The sequence below is a fragment of the Lampetra fluviatilis genome, chromosome 25, assembly GCF_964198595.1.
Source record: "Lampetra fluviatilis chromosome 25, kcLamFluv1.1, whole genome shotgun sequence".
Taxonomy (NCBI): domain Eukaryota; kingdom Metazoa; phylum Chordata; class Hyperoartia; order Petromyzontiformes; family Petromyzontidae; genus Lampetra; species Lampetra fluviatilis.
Window position 1 is genome coordinate 2675761 of NC_136299.1, and position 17689 is coordinate 2693449.

Below are 17689 nucleotides of genomic sequence, written 5' to 3' on the forward strand. Positions count from 1 at the left end.
CCCGGGGAAACCCACGCATTCGAGGGGGAACACTCTATCCCATTCAGACGGAAACAAGGTGGAGTCCACATCTTTGGTAACTGCCTTCTCCTGGAGAGCCAGGGTTACGGCACCTCAACAACGACGAGAAGGAAGTTTTGCAACGCTCGTGCACATTCACCAACCATCACCGCTGCCTCCCGCAGTGCTGGGTGACAGGCCACGTGTAGCAAAGCCACTACCGGTTGCCCAGCCACTACTTCTCGGACGCTCCTTCCTTCATCCGTTGATAAAGCCACGGATACATTTTGCCAAAAATTACAAGTCTCAGAGGATGTGTGGCGCACACCCCTGGCGTTAGCGGCGACGCTACGATGCTCGCTCGGGTTTAAAGCCTTTACCTTGAGCCACCCCCAGCGCTCCGTAGACGCCCAGGCGCATATCGTTGCCGTAGGTGACGTTGGGGTAGCTGGCCGCATCGAAGGTCCAGTCGCTGAGCCAGAAGTTCTGGCCGATGACGGCCGCGTTCTGCAGGAGGTTTCCCATGAAGATGAGGAACGATAAGAAGAGGCCTGTGGAGCGCATGTACTGCATGTACACGGACCACTTGACCTGCACGCCAACACGGGGACACACACACACCACATGTATGTACTGCATGTACACGGACCACATGACCTGCACGCCAACATGGGAACACACGAGGTGTTCCCCGAGTAAACAAGATAAATAATAATGTACACTATGAGACCTCCTTTACCAGTGGCAAAATATAGTAATTTGTTTTTACCCTTTCAACTGGTACAAAACTGACACCTTTATACAAGGCATCATATTTGCAATAACCACAAGACAAGCAGTCAAAATGCAAACAAAAAGAAACAATTCTGATAATGATAATGATATGCACTGTCCTTGAAGTTGATTGGTCCACACCCGAGACAGCTTTTCTTAGAGCCTAGTCTCCATTGGTGTTGGACCAGATGACGCCAAAAGGCGTACAACTCAAAAACAGCGCACTATCAGAGTATTGAGAGCTCGGGGTAAGCATTTATACTATGAGACCTCCTTTACCAGTGGCAAAATATAGCAATATGTTTTTACCCTTTCAACTGGTACAAAACTGACACCTTTATACAAAGCATTACAATAATAATGTAAACATATTATTTGTACAATCGGGGGGTGGGGGGGGGGCACCGGTAGGGAGTTCCACAACCGGGGGCCACCACAATATGCTCTCGATCAGCCCAAGAACGCAGCCGAGATCGAGGAATACATAGAAGGGCACCGTCGGCAGATCGTACAAGCCATGATGAAGGGGGCACGAGATTGAATTGGCTCCTGAATGTAAAGTACAAGCTCATCCTCGTAAGGCGTACGTACATTTCCAGTCTCCACGCCTTCCTTTTCGATCAGCTTCTGCGCTTTATCATCTTGCTCCTTCCCAAGCAGTGCTGTCTCTCCGCTCGTCGAGTTCCTCGCAGAGTGTTTCTTGTGGCTCCGTCTAGATTCACGTCAGAAAAACACAATGCAAAGGAACAACGATAATAAGGCAAACACATTCCACATAAACACGTTAAGATGCAGGTGCACGGTGTGCAAAAGCTTTCGGATCTAAGCTGATGTCAGTTATAATCATTTACACCCGTTCATCAAGCCACTACTGGATGAAGACCTCCCTTAAATTTCGATTTAAAGCTTTCGTGACTGCAGGGATTCATCTTCTTGGTTCTTTCGGTAAAGTCACGTAGAATGGAAATAATAAAATAATAAAAATAAAACATAATAAAAAAAATTCTCACGACGTTTCGGCCACAACGCAATCAGCCGTCCTCAGGTGGAGAGCAGGTCTGTCGAGTAGACAGAGTCTTCAGACTCTGTCTACGCGTTGTGGCCGAAACGTCGTGAGAATTATTTTATTATGTTTATTTTTATTATTTTATTATTTCCATTCTACGTGACTTTACCGAAAGAACCAAGAAGAAGACCTCCCCTTTCCGCGTGTTCGTCATGGGAGTTGTTTGACCATACTTCACCGCGCTGGTTAATTGGACAGCCACGGACCGGTTAAGATAGAACTATCACGTGAACCACAGCGGGAGGAATGAACTCAGGAGTGCCGAGTTCTGAAGTGCAATGCGCTACCCCACAGGACTACGCCATTCCACCCAAAATTATTTTACAACCTCGGTGGAAATTAAATGTGGAAAACAAGCCTCGGAAAATACTGAAGAGTATTTGCGAAATGTCAGTACATGCTGGATATGGTCACAGAGGTACCCCGCACCTCTGCTAAACACGGTTGGCTACGTACGGTGCGGAAGAAGTTCAACATTCATACCGACCGTAGCGATACAATTTGCATTTACATCCCAGGGTGCTTCACAATAGGAAGGTGCTCAAAAAGCCATTGCACAATAAATCCAGCTCAAATTAAAATAACTTAAACAAATTACATTTTATCATTGATTAAAACAATTGTATGCCAGAAGCTTTCCTGGACACCACTTGGAATAGAGTTCCAGATGGAAGGAGCATCGCTCAGACTCAAGACTTTATTATTTCAGCTGGAAATTACCTGTTGAGCTAAACAGCTATAAAATAGTGGCGATGCTCGTAATAAAATAGTGGCAATGTTCATAATAAAATCGTGGGAATGCTCGTAATAGAATAGTGGCAATACTCGTAATAAAAGTGGCGGTGTTCGTAATGAAATAGTGGCGGCGCCTACCAACGAGCGACCGCATCGAACGAGAGAGAGAAAGAAAGTGATGAGCTATAGTGATGAGAGAGAACGTGATGCGAGAAAATTATGAAATAAAGTGATGAGAATGTGATGAGAGATAAAGTGATGAGAGATAAAAAGTTGCGAGAGGGGAGGGGCCCGTCACCTTTTTCTGCTGGTGCTGACCCGCAGGCGCATGCTGCGCTCTCGCCGGAAGGTGCTGCTCACACTGTCCTCATACGCGTCGTCGCCCTGGGGCTCTGGGTCCGGCTCGTCCGCGATGTCCACCGTGGTCGTGATCACTGAGATGAGAGGGAGCGGGAGGGGGGCGGACGGGGTAGACCAGTTTGTTCTTCACTCATTTTCAGAAGGGGGTGGGCGGCGGAGAGGGGGGCACTTTCACTGATAGGACATCATCAGTGTCAGGGGCCGCCACATTTTAAACCATTGGGGGATTGGCAGCATGATGATGATGGGGGGGGGGGGCAGTGGGTGTTTTTAATATTTGTGTATTGTCACTGGCGGGGGGGGGGGGGTTGGGGGCGCACGACAGAGGCCGCACTAAAGGCCACCAGGGGGCTGCCAGTGGCCCGTGATGGCCTTGCAATGAAGAACCACTGGGGTAGGTCAATAACATGAGGACATTGGGTTATACGAGGGTCCAGAGTTACACCCTGAATCAATTAAGTAAGAAAGATAAGGCAGTGGGAAGCAGCTGGGAAAAAGAAAGCAGGGAATAGGCTGAGGAATTTGAGGAGAGATTTGGTGGAAGATAGCTAGGAGAGAGGAGAGCGAGAGGCAGATGGGCCATGGGGGCAGGGATTGGTGGGAAGGAGGAGACGGAGGAGTTTAGAAAAACCTTCTGGAAGGTTCCAGAAAGATCTGTCGAGAAGGAATGCAAAGGGCGTATAACGTGTGCCTGGCACTCTTGAAGAGAGTGAGGGATTTAAAATAAAGCCCTGACTTATCGGAAGATCGTGTTGTGTGGACTCCCTTTGAAATGGAATAAAAGCTGACAAGTGCAAATAGAAGCGTGGAGTTGCACATGCATGTGTAGTGACTGTGATTGTCACTGTGTGGTGCCGGGCTTACGAAGCCACGGCAGATAATGTGTTGGCATTACGTGTAGCCCGCTTACTGGGTATAGTACCAGCCCTAGCGGGGCTTGGGTGAGCGCTGGTCAGCACGGAGGCACCACGTACAGTGTGCGGTGCGAGCTCCAGGTGAGGGAGCGAGAGGGAGTGTCAGCCAGCCAGGGCTACATTGGGGCATGATACGCTGGTTGACCTGCCGACACGTGACCGGATGATATTGGAGGGGGGTCATGGATGGACAGGGGCCGCTGGGCGGTCACGTGGTATAAAGGAGCTCTCAGGAGCCTTCGGGAAAGAGCTCGAAGAGATCTAGAAGGTGGGCAAGGCGAGGGGCGGAGCCAGCCCCAGTCCAGGCCGATATAACGGGGGTCCCATGAGGGGCTCGGGGTTCTTCGTGTTGCTGGTGATGAAGATCCACGTCAGGTAAAAGAAGTCTCTAGCTACGCGGTCCGGGACCCAGCTCGTGGTCTAGGCCGGGATAGCGAACTGTGTCTCGTTCTGCCGTAGCGTGGCTAGATGAGCATTCAACACCCAAGTGTAGGTTGTGTTGTGTTATGTTGAGTTACTAAATAAATAGTGTTGCTCCCAAGACAACGTCTGTGACTCAGTTGGACTCACTACACATGCATGGGAATTCAGGTTTGGGCATATATGTTGAACTTCTTTCACACCGTATGTAGCCAGCCATGCTAATCGGAGGTGCGGGGGAAGTACAACAAACTAAACACAATAAACAGTTCTGAAGAAATTAGTTTCCAAACTAGATGATGTAAAAGTGCACAGCTCCAGCGGCTTCCTAATATCGGAAGGGCGTTTCCAGGCGGCCGCAGAAGTGTGTCTGAAAGTGACCATCCGCATCGTTAGAGACAGTTCAAGTTCAAGTTAATTTATTAGGTATAGCCCTGTGAGCCATTCGGCTCTTGAATCGGGTGCAACCACAACAAACAAAAAACTAAAACATGAACAAGAAAACATCTTCAAGTGACTATGTGACTATGTGCAAACAGAAAATCCAAGAAAAGACAGCAAAATATTTCAGAAAAAGCACCGTACACCAACACTGTGTGCAAAAATCCCAGTGGGATGCAAGTCAAACAACAACAACCACAAGACAACTTAGATTAAGGCCATCAGTCTAACTCTGTACTACAACAAACAAACATGGCCAAACCAAAAAACTTTTCGAAAATCACCAAAATAAAGCCATGAAAGCAATGAAACAGTGAGAGACAAAGAGGAACGCACGGATCAGAGAGCGTACGCAAGTAGGTGCATCGTCGTATGGATTACCGCTGAAAGAAAGAAGGCGAGTTTTGGGTGAGGGCACATCCCGAGAACAGGTGATGGCCGGCGGTTGAGACTTAGCATGCGACTGCAGCCAAAAAAAGAGGGAACACAAGAGACTCGCCACTGTGGAGATGGAGCGATGAAAAACAGCTCAGGTGCGGGGACTATGGAGAGATGGTGACAGCTTGGGGAAGCCTTTATCCAGCAGTGAATTGATTATGGCTGACAATGATGATGAAGATTGCAGGGCATTGCACACTTTTTCAACAAAATATCAAGGACGTTAAGGTCGAATGTGTTATAGCAGCCAAATACTCTAAACACGTGATGGTGATTCTAAATGTGGAGGGGAAAACCCGGAGAATAATCCACGCTGCAACAATGAGAGAGAGAGAGACGTGAAAACTCCAAAATATACAAGCATCGGGTTTGGGATCGAACCCACGACCTCATGTACACCTAGCGAGGTTGTTAACGTCTCGTCACCATGTTGAAAAGACAAACAATGCCATACCTGTAAACCCTTACGGTTTACCCGTATTATTGTACAGGGAAATTTAGTTTTCAGGTCCATACGGCGTACAGCTTTTTCAATACGGGCAAACATAATAATTTGGTCTATTTGTGTTTCTCCTATGTGATGGGACTTTGTAGGATGAACGTTGATATTTATATGGGCACGAGGTGACCAATACGGTCTAAATTGGTCATGAATAAGGTAGGCACTGATAAGTGGTTGACAGGAATGCGAAAAAACGACAAAAAACATGCTTTTACTCACCGCTGTCCAGGTCGGTGGCGTTTTTCTTGTCCCCGTCCTTCTCCTGGGAGTCGTAAATGCGCAGGAATTCGGCGAAAGCTTCGCCATTTATGACAAGTTGCTTGTAGGTGCCCATTTCGGAGACCCGGCCGGCCTGCAGCACCACGATCTGATCCACCATGGACAAGAAGCTCACCGAGTGGGTGACCAGCAGGCGCGTCTGCGGGAAGAGGCGGGCGCGGAGCGGCGGGTGGCAACCGCCGACTTTAGTCGCAAATCGCACAGCAGCCACTTGAAGCTTACCGTGATTTTTTCTTGTCATCCCAGAGTAATAAGATGCTCAGATTGTCACGTTCGCACTTGCAAAGAGAGTAAGGCGCACCGTAAACCTGTGCCCGGTCCTAATGAAGTTAGACAAATCTGGTCACACAAAAAAAAGCAATGATCCCCCCCCCGTGTAGTCTTTTACAGACTGTTGGGAGCAAGTGTCTCTTCGCGAGCCCCTCTTAAGGCCGGCACGGCACACGAGTGGGTGGGCGGCCGCCTCCCCACATATACACAAAGATTCCCTTTACACACGAACACACGAACAACAAATACAAATATCCCATGTGTAGCCTAAACATACCGTTGGGGCAAATGCCGTTAGCGAGCCCCTATGAAGGCCGGCACGGCACACGAGGGGGTGTGCGGCCAGCACCACGGCCTGGCCGGTTTTCTCTCCCCAGCAGTGATGTTTACACACCGCACTAGGTACTCATTTGAAACTGAGTCGACCTAGGGGAGGACAAGGACCGCTTCAGATAATCGTCACCGGTCTCGGCCGTGAGCGGGAATCGAACCTGGGTCCCCACACGAACACACACACACACAACAACCGGCCCAGAAGACGCACCCCCAACTTTTCTCCTTAAAATACGGGAGGCCAAGGGTGGATGGGTGGGTGGGGAAGAGCGTCTTTACGATCCCTGAAAGCGCAGCTCGCCACGGCCGCCCTCCCAGAGAGAGAGAGAGCGCGCTCCCCCACCTTGTTCTTGAGAATCCCGGTGGGCCCGATGACGTGCGTGAAGATGTGCTTCCCCACGTGCGCGTCCACGGCGGACAGCGGGTCGTCCAGCAGGAAGACGTCGGCGTCGCTGTAGACGGCGCGCGCCAGTGACACGCGCTGCTTCTGCCCCCCGGACAGGTTGATCCCCTGCGGGAGACGCGGAGCAGAGGCGTCGGTCAGTTCCTTTTCATCGCTTTTGAAATGACGGCGAGACGGACGCAAAAGACGGCAGTGACCGCCAGTCAGGTAGCGTCCTACGCCGTTGGTTTCTCAACGTGTGTGGGGTCGTGCAAGCGGTTGGGAGAGCTCCAGTTGGCTATAGCGTTGATGAATTGGGCTGCCACAGTGCCGAGATGTTAACTACCTCGCATGGTATACAGGAGGGCGTGGGTTCGATCCCAACCCTGGTGCCTGTGTATTTGGAGTTTACATGTTCTCCCTGTGGTCGTGTGGATTTCTCTCCGGGTCTTCCGGTTTTTCCCTCTACATGTAGAATCAAAATGCGTTTAAAGTATTTGTCTGCTGTAAATTTCCATGCGATAAGCCACTTCGTCGAGCTGTAATTTGTGGCCAGGTCGCTTCTGAAAAAGAGCTATATAGCTCAGTTGGCCTTACCTGGTAAAATAAAAAATTGTTTAGTTCATATAATAGTTGTACCTATGACTGCTGGTCGTGCTTAATGTCCTGTTTGTTACTTGTCAATGCAGTTGATCATGTGAATCCTGAAAAGGATGCACCACCAGATATAATTGTTGGGTTATGGGGAAACTAGTAGCAGCAGATGGAACGTTTATGCCTCTGATGTTAAAAATATTAAAAGCCGAGATGCCGGGACTAGTTGAATTAGGCCATTAGAGTTTCATGTCGGAGTCTCATGCTTCCAAAATATGCCAGAGCATCTTCAGTCACACATGCAGATGCAGAACCGAGAAAACTAACAGGCACAAACAGAATAAGATTTTCTGTTGTTCGGCGGATCGGCGATGACAACTGTGGGCATCGTTTGGTCACTCCGAGCCACTGTGAATGTGGCCAAGAAACTGAGGCAGTGAGCGAGGGAGCGGGTGAATGAGCGACCGAGTGGGCGAGCGAGTGAGTGAGTGAATGAGCGAGTGAATGAGCGAATGAGTGGTTGAGTGAATGAGCAAATGAGCGAACGAGTGAGCGAGCAAGTGAGTGAATGAGTGAGTGAATGAGCGAGCCAATGAGCGAACGAGTGAGCGATAAAGTGAGTGAGTGAATGAACGAGAGAATGAGCAAACGAGTGGGCGAGCAAGTGAGTGAGTGAATGAGCGAGTGAATGAGCGAACGAGTGGGCGAGCAAGTGAGTGAGTGAATGAGCGAGTGAATGCGTGGGCGAGCAAGTGAGAGGTGAGTGAGTGAGCGGGCGAGTGAGTGAGCACGCAAGTGAACGAGCGAGAGTCTCACCTTCTCCCCGATCTCCGTCTGGTCCCCGGCGGGCAGGGCCTTCAGGTCGGCACTGAGGGCACAGGCGTCGATGACTCGCGCGTAGCGCTCCGGCTCGAGCGGCAGGCCGAACAGCACGTTCTGCTGCAGCGTGCAGTTCTGGATCCATGCCTGCTGCGGCACGTACGCCACCGAACCCTGCAACAACAAGGTCCCCCCGTGTAGCCTTTGACGGACTTTTGGGCAAAGTGCTGCTAGCGAGTAGCAACTGTGAAGGGCGGCCACCCGCCACACGAGGTGAGTGGGTAGCCAGCATCACGGCTGCTGCCTTCGACTCACCAATTCTGATGTTTACACACCGCACCAGGTACTGATTTATGGGTGAGTCGACCTAGAGCAGGCCCAGGACAAATTCAATTATTCGTCACCGATCTTGTCCTTGAGTGGGAATCGAACTTGGGTTACCTAGGTCTGTAGCGCACTGCACTAACCACTGCGCCAACACTCCCATACACAAGCGTACAGTATCTGCATTTTAATGTGTGAATCAAGGTACAGAGAGAACGCGTGCATGATGAATCTACATCTGTTGCCTTGTCTGGATCATTAAAATTAAGACTTTGTCCTCCTGAACCACCTCAAGAACTTTCCTATTCGACCTTATCTCTCTCCTCACTCTTCTGATTTTACCGTACACACATATGAATTTCTGCTTATTTCAACTTCACCCTCGTAACGATGCGTAACACTGCCACTCCACGTATAGATTCGAAGCAAATCGTTGTAAAGTCACCCAGTGCCGCTCACACGGCACGGCGTCCTGTCGACGCGGTGCGCCCGTGCCGGTCGACCGCACCTTCATTGCGACGGTGCCCTGCAGCTTTTCCATCTCTCCGAGCGTGGCCGCTATGAGCGAAGACTTCCCCGCGCCCACCTGTCCCACCACGGCGACGAGGCTGCCCACCGGCACCTCCACCGACACGCTGCCCATTCCACAGCACACACGGAGAGTACAACATCTCGAGATTACACTCAGCACTTGTGGTGCTGGTGCACAAACACAAATATCAGGAATTGATTTGGCACACCATCCCCTTCTGGGTCAATAAAATGAGGTACCACTTTAAGGGGACGTCACCAGGGGTTATCCTATGGGGCTCTGGAGAGACTGCTCCCCATCATGGAATTGTGGTGGCCTCAAGGGGGCCACGATGGTGCAGAGACAGTGCCGTGTGTGGGGTGGTACTGTAGGGGCGGAGCACGGGTGTCGCTGAGAAGGGGGTCATAACCAGGACGTGAACCCGAGGGGACACGTGACCGGACGAGAGGGGGCAGGGGGGTCCCAGTCGGGGGTGAGAGGATCACGTGGTGGGGATCAAGAGTCCCCACGAGGGTTCTGGAAAGGAAGCGTGGCCAGGGGTGGAGCCAGCCAGGCCAGGGGAGATATAAGCGGGGTCCCGGGAGGGAAGGCCCGGGGTATGAAGTCGCCATCCTCGATCCTCGGTCTCCACGTGTGGGCCAGGAAGCCCGTTGGCTGTCCGGGTCCAGTTATAGAATAGCCCGCGAGTATTAGAGGAGTTAGCCGTGGTGGTCACCACCCTATGTTACAATCCTGTTAAGGAGTTACCCGTTGTGTTAAATAAAGGTGTTGCCTCCGAGTACAAGTCTACGTCTAATTCGCGCACTACAGAATTATGGAATGTGTAACAGAGCCATGGTGAAAAGAAAATAATAGGCTTTACTCTTTCTGACAATCAAACACCCGTGTTAGACCAGAGAACACCAAAAGGCGAACAGTACAAAGACAATACAAGTATCAAAGCACTGATACATCGGGTTGAGCAGTTATATCTATTGAACCTTTTTGCCAAAACATAAGAAGAGGCTTTACTCTTCCTGTAAATAAAACAGGAGGTCTTAAGATGCTCAAACAACCAATAGATACATATTGCAAAGCATCAAGTCTGCATTCGCCACACGTACCTGTAGCAAAACATGCAAACAAAAATGCTCTGATAATATTTACATTGTCTTTGAAACTGAATGGCCCACACCAGAGACAGCCTTCTTTATGGCCTAGTCTCGCCAGTGTTAGACCAGAGAACTCTAAAAGGTGCACAGGACAAAGGCAATGCAAGTTGAGCATTGCCTATGAGAAGAGAAGAATAGGCTTAACCCTTCCTGGAAATAAAACAAAAGTTGTGTTAAGATATTCCAAACACCAAAGAGATACCTATTGCGACAGAGTCACTTGTGAAGATGAGCGCTGCCCAATGCCCCCTTGTACAAAGGGACACTACAACCTGGGTTCACACTTTGGTAAACGGTGGGAGTTGTGGCCACAGGCGGTGAGTGCCCTGCGCTCAACAGCTCCCAACGACGAGACTTCAAATGTAAGATTGGGCGACATCCAAACCGGTCCTGGAACCTCAACTGTATCGAGCACACTCGAGCAGAATGATGAGGCACTGCGTGGTGAAACTGGTCCAGAGTGTTGCTTTGTCTTGAAGCAATGCAGCTGAAATAATGCACTCAGCAGGTCCACGTGGGGCTAATGGGTTGTGCAAAATTAGTTTTCTTTATGTGTGGAGAGACAAATATGTGAAGGAGACATGAATAAAATTTCGATTTAAAGCTTTAGTGACTGCAGGGATTCATCTTCTTGGTTCTTTCGGTAAAGTCACGTAGAATGGAAATAATAAAAAAAAAATAATAAAACATAATAAAATAATTCTCACGACGTTTCGGCCACAACGCAAGCAGCCGTCCTCAGGTGATGAACAGGTCTGTCGAGACTCTGTCTTCTCGACAGACCTATGCTTAATAAAATAATGAGAATTATTTTATTATGTTTTATTTTTTTATTATTTTTTTATTTCCATTCTACGTGACTTTACCGAAAAAAACAAGAAGAGACATTAATTGTCTGCATAATTATTTTGTAATGTATATTGTCCAAAAGGACAACTCATGATTATTTTAGAATGATTACTTATGGTCAAACAATGCAGCAGTGGACTGACAATTAGCTGTGGATTATTTTGATTTCAGACACGCGAATCCACTTGCTACAGCCAGTGAAGAGTGTACAAGCGTAATCAGCAAGCAGCGCGTGAGAATTACCACACTTACTCATTCAGGGTCGCTTCTTCTCCCTTGTCCCAGGTAAATGAGGCATTTTCTATCAGAATGGCAGACTCTGTGGACACACGTAACCGTAACATACTAAACAATGCAATATTTATTCAATTTTTTTTCAATAAAAAAAAAAATTTCTTTGAAAGATAATACTTCTCCAACCCAGCACACTGAAGTATTGTACGTATGCCAACTTTGCTAATCGGAGGGGTGGGGGAAGCACAACAAACTAAACACATTAAAATTGTTCTAAAGAAATGCGTTGTCATTCGAGATGATTTCATAGTGCATAGCTCCATTGCCTTCCTAATATTGCCAAAAACTCCCAGGAATTGCCAGTGTCGTTGTCGTGGCCCACAGCTTCGCGACAGTGGCTCAACTCTTGGGTTTAAGTACCGAGCAGATGAGATTAAAAAAAAACACCCAAGAAGCGTTCGGTGAAACATCCCAATGGACTTTCCTGAAAAATAACTCTTGAGACTCGGTTTCAAGCTTAATTCCTGTCGTACGTGAGAACTAATATATTTTCGGCTAGCCGTCAGCAACTGGCACTAAGGGTGGTGAAGTATGGTCAAATGACCACCCATGTCCAACAACGTGGGGAGGCCTTAATCCAGCAGTGGATTGACCAAGGGCTGTGTAATTATGTTGTACTACATTTACCGTATAAACTCAGCGTGTGTCGCGCGTTTTTCCACTTGCTGCACAGATGTGTGGTTCAAGCCCAGCAGCCACCCCTAATTAATACTGTTAGTTTATTGACCATAAATACTCTGCACCACCTACATCACAGTGAACATTAAAGATCCTGTGGCATGAGTCAACAAAGAGCAGGCCATATCTGCCGGTGTAATGGTCCAAACGTAATCAATTACAAATTACTAACAAAAATCCCCATAGAGGCAACATTGGCCAATACTGGTAGACTAATGTGAGACTAATTCCAACTTTCAGGCCAGTGCTGCGTGGACCATGTGTCGCACAGAAACAGCTGCCACAAGGGGGGTCCCCTAGGTTAGATTGCAGCAAAGACATCAAAACTATTGAAATACAATGTAATGTAAAACTTTTGAGTTGGCGAGGAATTTAAGCAAGCACCGTACAAATGTAACTAATTACATCCTTACCCAAGAGCCTTGGTGATTTGCCCGTTAGTGACGGAGCCATTATCACATTTTAACCAGAATCAGAAAAAATGGTTCTAGATTTGAAGCTTTCGTGACTGCAAGGATTCATACTCTTAGGTTTTTTCGGTAAAGTCACGTAGGTAAAAATAAATAACAAAATAAAAATAATAGAAATAATAATAGAAATACATTTAAAGCTTTCGTGACTGCAGGGATTCATCTTCTTGGTTCTTTCGGTAAAGTCACGTAGAAGGGAAATAATAAAATAATAAAAATAAAACATAATAAAATACAATTCTCACGACGTTTCGGCCACAACGCAAGCAGCCGTCCTGACAACGGGTAAAAACAACATGTGCACCTATTGTTCTCTTTTAGCCCCGCCCACCCCCCCCAACACGTTCCATTCATTGGCTACCACATTCAGATAAATCCCTCCCTCCTCCTCCCCCCTTAACTTGTATTTAAGAGCTTGTATCTTGGAATTTTGCCTCACTTGATACAGTAAATCTAGCTGTGACGGTCCCACCTGATGACGGAGACATGTGTTGCCTCCGAAACGTCGTGATTTATAATTGTATTTTTATTATACAAAAATTTCTATTTTATTATTTATTTTTACCTACGTGACTTTACCGACAAAACCTAAGAGCAGAAAAAACGGATTATTCACCAACGCGGGAATTGCGTCTGTAGACTGAGTTTGTTGGATTTCCACGTGTGTCACCTTGTATGCCGCTGTGTTCCAGATACAATTAACGTCTTTCGTATATGCGTTTGAAAAAATCTAGAATTGTAATTTTAGTTTTTGGGGCCATTCTACGGCATCCGGGGTGGTAGCTGGGTGGAGGCCGCTTGTTCCACCAGGGTACGGCTTGTTGTGTTGGGCAGTCATCCGTGATGTACAGCTGGTGTGTGGTTTGCACCTTAATACATTCTCAGTATGGCAGAGTCCTTGGTCTTCCATTTCTAAACTAAACTATTGAACTTTTTATTTTATTTTAGCTGATCTAAATAACTCTTTTTCAGAAGCAACCTGGCCAAAAATGATAGCCCAATTAAGTGGTTCATCATGCACATTTGTAGCAGCCAATTACTCTAAATGCATTCATGGAGGAAATATCCACAGTACTGTAATACGTTTTAGCTGTTCATGTTATACCCCAGTTGACACATACATAATCTGTGCAGATTATATCTTAAATGCCCCTATTGTAATGGATGTATCCTGTGTACTTGCATGCTGTGTATGCATGTATATAGGTGTCGAGTCCTGTGGGGAGCGGTAGTGTAGCAGTCTGCTCTGAACCTAGCAAACCGAGTTCATTCCCACTCACGGCCAACACCAGTGACGATTATCTGAACCGGTCTTGGGCCTCCTTTAGGTCGACTCAGCCTCAAAATTAGTACTTGGTGTGGTGTGTAAACATCGCCACGATGGAGACAAAGGCGGCCGGGCGTGGTGTTGGCCACCCACCCCCTCGTGTGCCGTGCCAACCTTCATAGGTGCTCGCTAACAGCACTTGCCTCAGCAGTCTGTTACAGGCTATATGGGGGATCTTTGTCTTTTTGTTGTCTTTTATGTAGGTGTCGGGTCCTGTGTATCCTCATCTTTGCGTGCACATTTTCTGCGGAACGCCCATCCGTGTGCTCCGATTGTAAACAAGTCAACAAGTTCTCCGTTGCTGGTGGTCCGCGTGTGTGCGTGTGTCCCACGCCTTCTCGTGTGCACCACTGCCCCCAGTCACTGTCAGCCTTCCAAGTTGGGTGTTCAGAGGGTGGAGTTGGCAGAGGCCCCAACTCACTCAGATTGCTGTCGTAGGTAACGGCCGATGTGTCCAGCTCATCGTTGCTCAGGAACTTCTTCACACGTTTGGTTGACACGCTCGCCTGCACGGTTGTGAGACAGAATTGGGATTATTTTTGTTGTTGTTTTTAACACAATGCACCAAAATAGAGATTTCTTTTTAATACCCATCATCACCCAACACGGCCAATTAGTATGGTTTGTCACGTAAACACAACGTGTTGGAGAGTAAACCGACAAAATGTACAATTCGAGGACTGCACTGCGTTTCGAGAGTAATTACAACCAGCCTCATCAGGTAACAGCCAGAATTGTGGAGAAATCCTCCTGTTTCAGTCTTAAATAGATGGAGGATAAATGTGATGTCATCACTTGTGAGCCAATCAGATGCGAGGACCAGAGGGTGAGGTTAATGTAGTCATATAAATTACAATGGATATCCATTATTGATTGGGTTATTCACAGTTAATCAACCACAAAAAAACCTCTATCAATGATAACATTTGTCACGAAAGCCGAAGCGTTAAACAATGTACCAACATGAGAACATCGATGTTGAGAATAGCTTTGACTATCAGCGATGAGCTGAAAGTGTGATTATCTTCACCGATCATTGTGCAATAGTTAGAGCAAGAAGGGTTAATTGAATAAAGTGGAAACTGGGGGAGGGGAGGGTGGCAGGTGTAGCACACAGCAGTGGAGAGATTGGCTGGCGAGAAAGGAGGAGGAGAGTAGATTTAGACGGCGATGAAATATTCCGCTGCATGGAAAAAAAGGCCTCACGAAAACGTTGGTGGAGCGCGACTTTCTGGCAATTTATGGAACCTTTTTTTGTTGCCAGTAACAAAGTATGAAAAATAAGAATAGTTTTTTTTCTACCCTTTTTGACTTGATTCCTTTCAAAAGGTATCTATGTGGTGTTTGAACATCTTAACGCCTATTTTATTTCCAATCAGGGTAAACCTATTTTTCTTTTTCTGGCGATTTGTTTCAACGGAAAAAAATGGAAACGTGAGAAGAAGCATTAAAAAGAAAATTTGACCAATTGTGTAACTTACATCAGCAGTGAAACAATGATGCACGTTTCTTAAATCGCCCCCAACTCGTCCACCCACAAGTATGAATGGGTACAACCACTATTGTTCGAGCAGCAGGTCGTGCGTGGTGCGGTAAAGTGTCGCCACCTCTTCCAAGACGTCTGGCCGGTGTACTAAAGTCGGCCAAATAGAGGTCCCTCTCATGGAGGCCTCTCTTGCTAGCGGTGGTGTGAGCAAGCAATTTCAGGGCTGCACCTTTACCTGCTTTAATAATGATGCGTATACCTGGAGCAGGCTCGCAAAGGTCGCTATTGTGCAGTTGGAGGGCAGTCACCCTCCTAAAAACAAAGGAGGGCAGAGGAGCGATGCTCACATCAATGAGCGGAGAACCGGGCAGATACAACGCAGCGAGTTGGCACAGTGGAGAGCACAGCCGGTGCATCTGCCAGTCATCTCATCCAGTCAACCCCACGACAGCTGAGTCTGTTCCGTGACCTCCTGCCAGCAGCGAGCCTTTGACACTTCACGTGGCGTCAAGGTGCAACTAGCGTGGCACAAGCGCCGTGGTGACATCACCGCCACTTAGTGGCCAACGGCGGTTGTTGTTGTTGTTATTTACCTGCACGATGTAAGAGATGAGCATGGGCAGCATGACAAGGGGGACGTGCAGTACGTTGAACAGGGAGATGGAGGTGAAGACCTTCTGGGCGTCCAGGACGTTGTCCTTGCTCACGGCCACGAACACACCGAAGCTGGCCAGCGACACCTGCATGGGCCAGCGCAGTGGGAGAGCATTGACGGTGTCAGTTTTGTTGCCAGATAGAAGGGTAAAAAAAATAACAATTATCATATTTTTTACTGGCAAATGAGGTTCCAATGGTGTAAATGCTTACCCCGAGCTCTCATACTCTGATGGTGCATTGTCCTTGATAATCAACGATTTTTGGGTTTAGATCGCGTTATTTATAAATGTGTCGTAACCCTCCACCACCCGACACGGCCAATCAGTAAAAAATGTGTCACGTTGACAAAAGACAAATAGTTCACTGCTTTAGCCCACCGGTGTGTTGAAGCCACAACATTTACAATTTGAGTACGACGTTTCGCTGGTAATTGCATCCAGCATCATTGGGCAATTCGCCAGAATGGCGAATTGCCCGATGATGCTGGCGAATTGCCCGATGATGCTGGATGCAATTACCAGCGAAACGTCGTACTCAAATTGTAAATGTTGTGGCTTCAACACACCGGTGGGCTAAAGCAGTGAACTATTTGTCTTTTGTCAACGTGACACATTTTTTACTGATTGGCCGTGTCGGGTGGTGGAGGGTTACGACACATTTATAAATAACGCGATCTAAACCCAAAAATCGTTGATTATGAATAACATTGGTCGCGAAAGCCTACGTGTTAAACATTGTCCTTGAGTTATGCGCCTTTTGGCGTCATCTGGTCCAACACCATGAGAGACTAGGCTGTAAGGAAAGCTGTCTCGGGTGTGGACCAATCAACTTCAAGGACAGTGCATATATTATCAGAGTTATGTTTTTTTTTGCATTATGGCTGCAGGTATTGTGGTCTATGCAAACATGACTCCTTGTAAAAAAGGTGTCAGTTTTGTTGCCAGATAGAAGTGTAAAAAAAAACAATTATTGACGGAGATGTCGCGAGGAGAGAAGGTGGCCACGGCTCTCTGGAATTTGTTTGAGGTTTAGAATAACGAACACGAGTCTTGAGTTTAACATGTGGGCTTTCACGGCCAATGTCATGCATAATGCAGTTTTGTTTGGGGTTAGATCGCGTTAATATATAAAGGAATGAAACAGGAGGATTTCTCCACAAATATGGCTGCCGCCTCATGATGCTAGTTGTAATTACTGGCGAAAGTTCGTACTCATAATGTAAATGTTGTGGCTTTGCTCTCCAACACACCGGTGTGCTGTACTAGTAACGAATTGGCAGGTTCTGTTTACTTGACAAACCTTACTCATTGGCTCTGTCGGGTGGTGGCGGGTTTAACGACACATTTTTATATTTACGCGATCTAACCCAAAAACACTGTATTACGGACGAGTCTTGAGATTACGAGTAGAAAATTAAGGGCTACAATCCCACTGTTATGGATGGCGCTGCCGCCACTGTGGCGGTGTGACGATTGGCCCATTGGGACTCGAGACCTCCCAGTAAAAACAATCGGCAAGTTTCTTAAAATCGCCCGTGTGGCTTTTTGTGCACCCCAGACGGCGTAGACCGGTGCCCCGCCGTGAGCCGATCTGC

At 47.6% G+C, this 17689-nt stretch overlaps 1 protein-coding gene across 1 annotated transcript in view; it reads right to left on the bottom strand.

The window, feature by feature from the left end:
* LOC144941861 (ATP-binding cassette sub-family C member 2-like) overlaps window positions 1-17689 on the bottom strand; it is a 56226-nt gene that overhangs the window by 16143 nt on the left and 22394 nt on the right. Inside the window, exons 13-22 of the mRNA XM_078868352.1 lie at window positions 16032-16178; window positions 14374-14458; window positions 11436-11502; window positions 9160-9286; window positions 8325-8501; window positions 6876-7043; window positions 5870-6068; window positions 2874-3009; window positions 1366-1486; window positions 381-591 (exon numbers count right to left, since the gene is read on the bottom strand). Coding sequence (XP_078724478.1) covers window positions 381-591; window positions 1366-1486; window positions 2874-3009; window positions 5870-6068; window positions 6876-7043; window positions 8325-8501; window positions 9160-9286; window positions 11436-11502; window positions 14374-14458; window positions 16032-16178 — 1438 coding nt within the window. The remainder of the gene's footprint in view (window positions 1-380; window positions 592-1365; window positions 1487-2873; window positions 3010-5869; window positions 6069-6875; window positions 7044-8324; window positions 8502-9159; window positions 9287-11435; window positions 11503-14373; window positions 14459-16031; window positions 16179-17689) is intronic.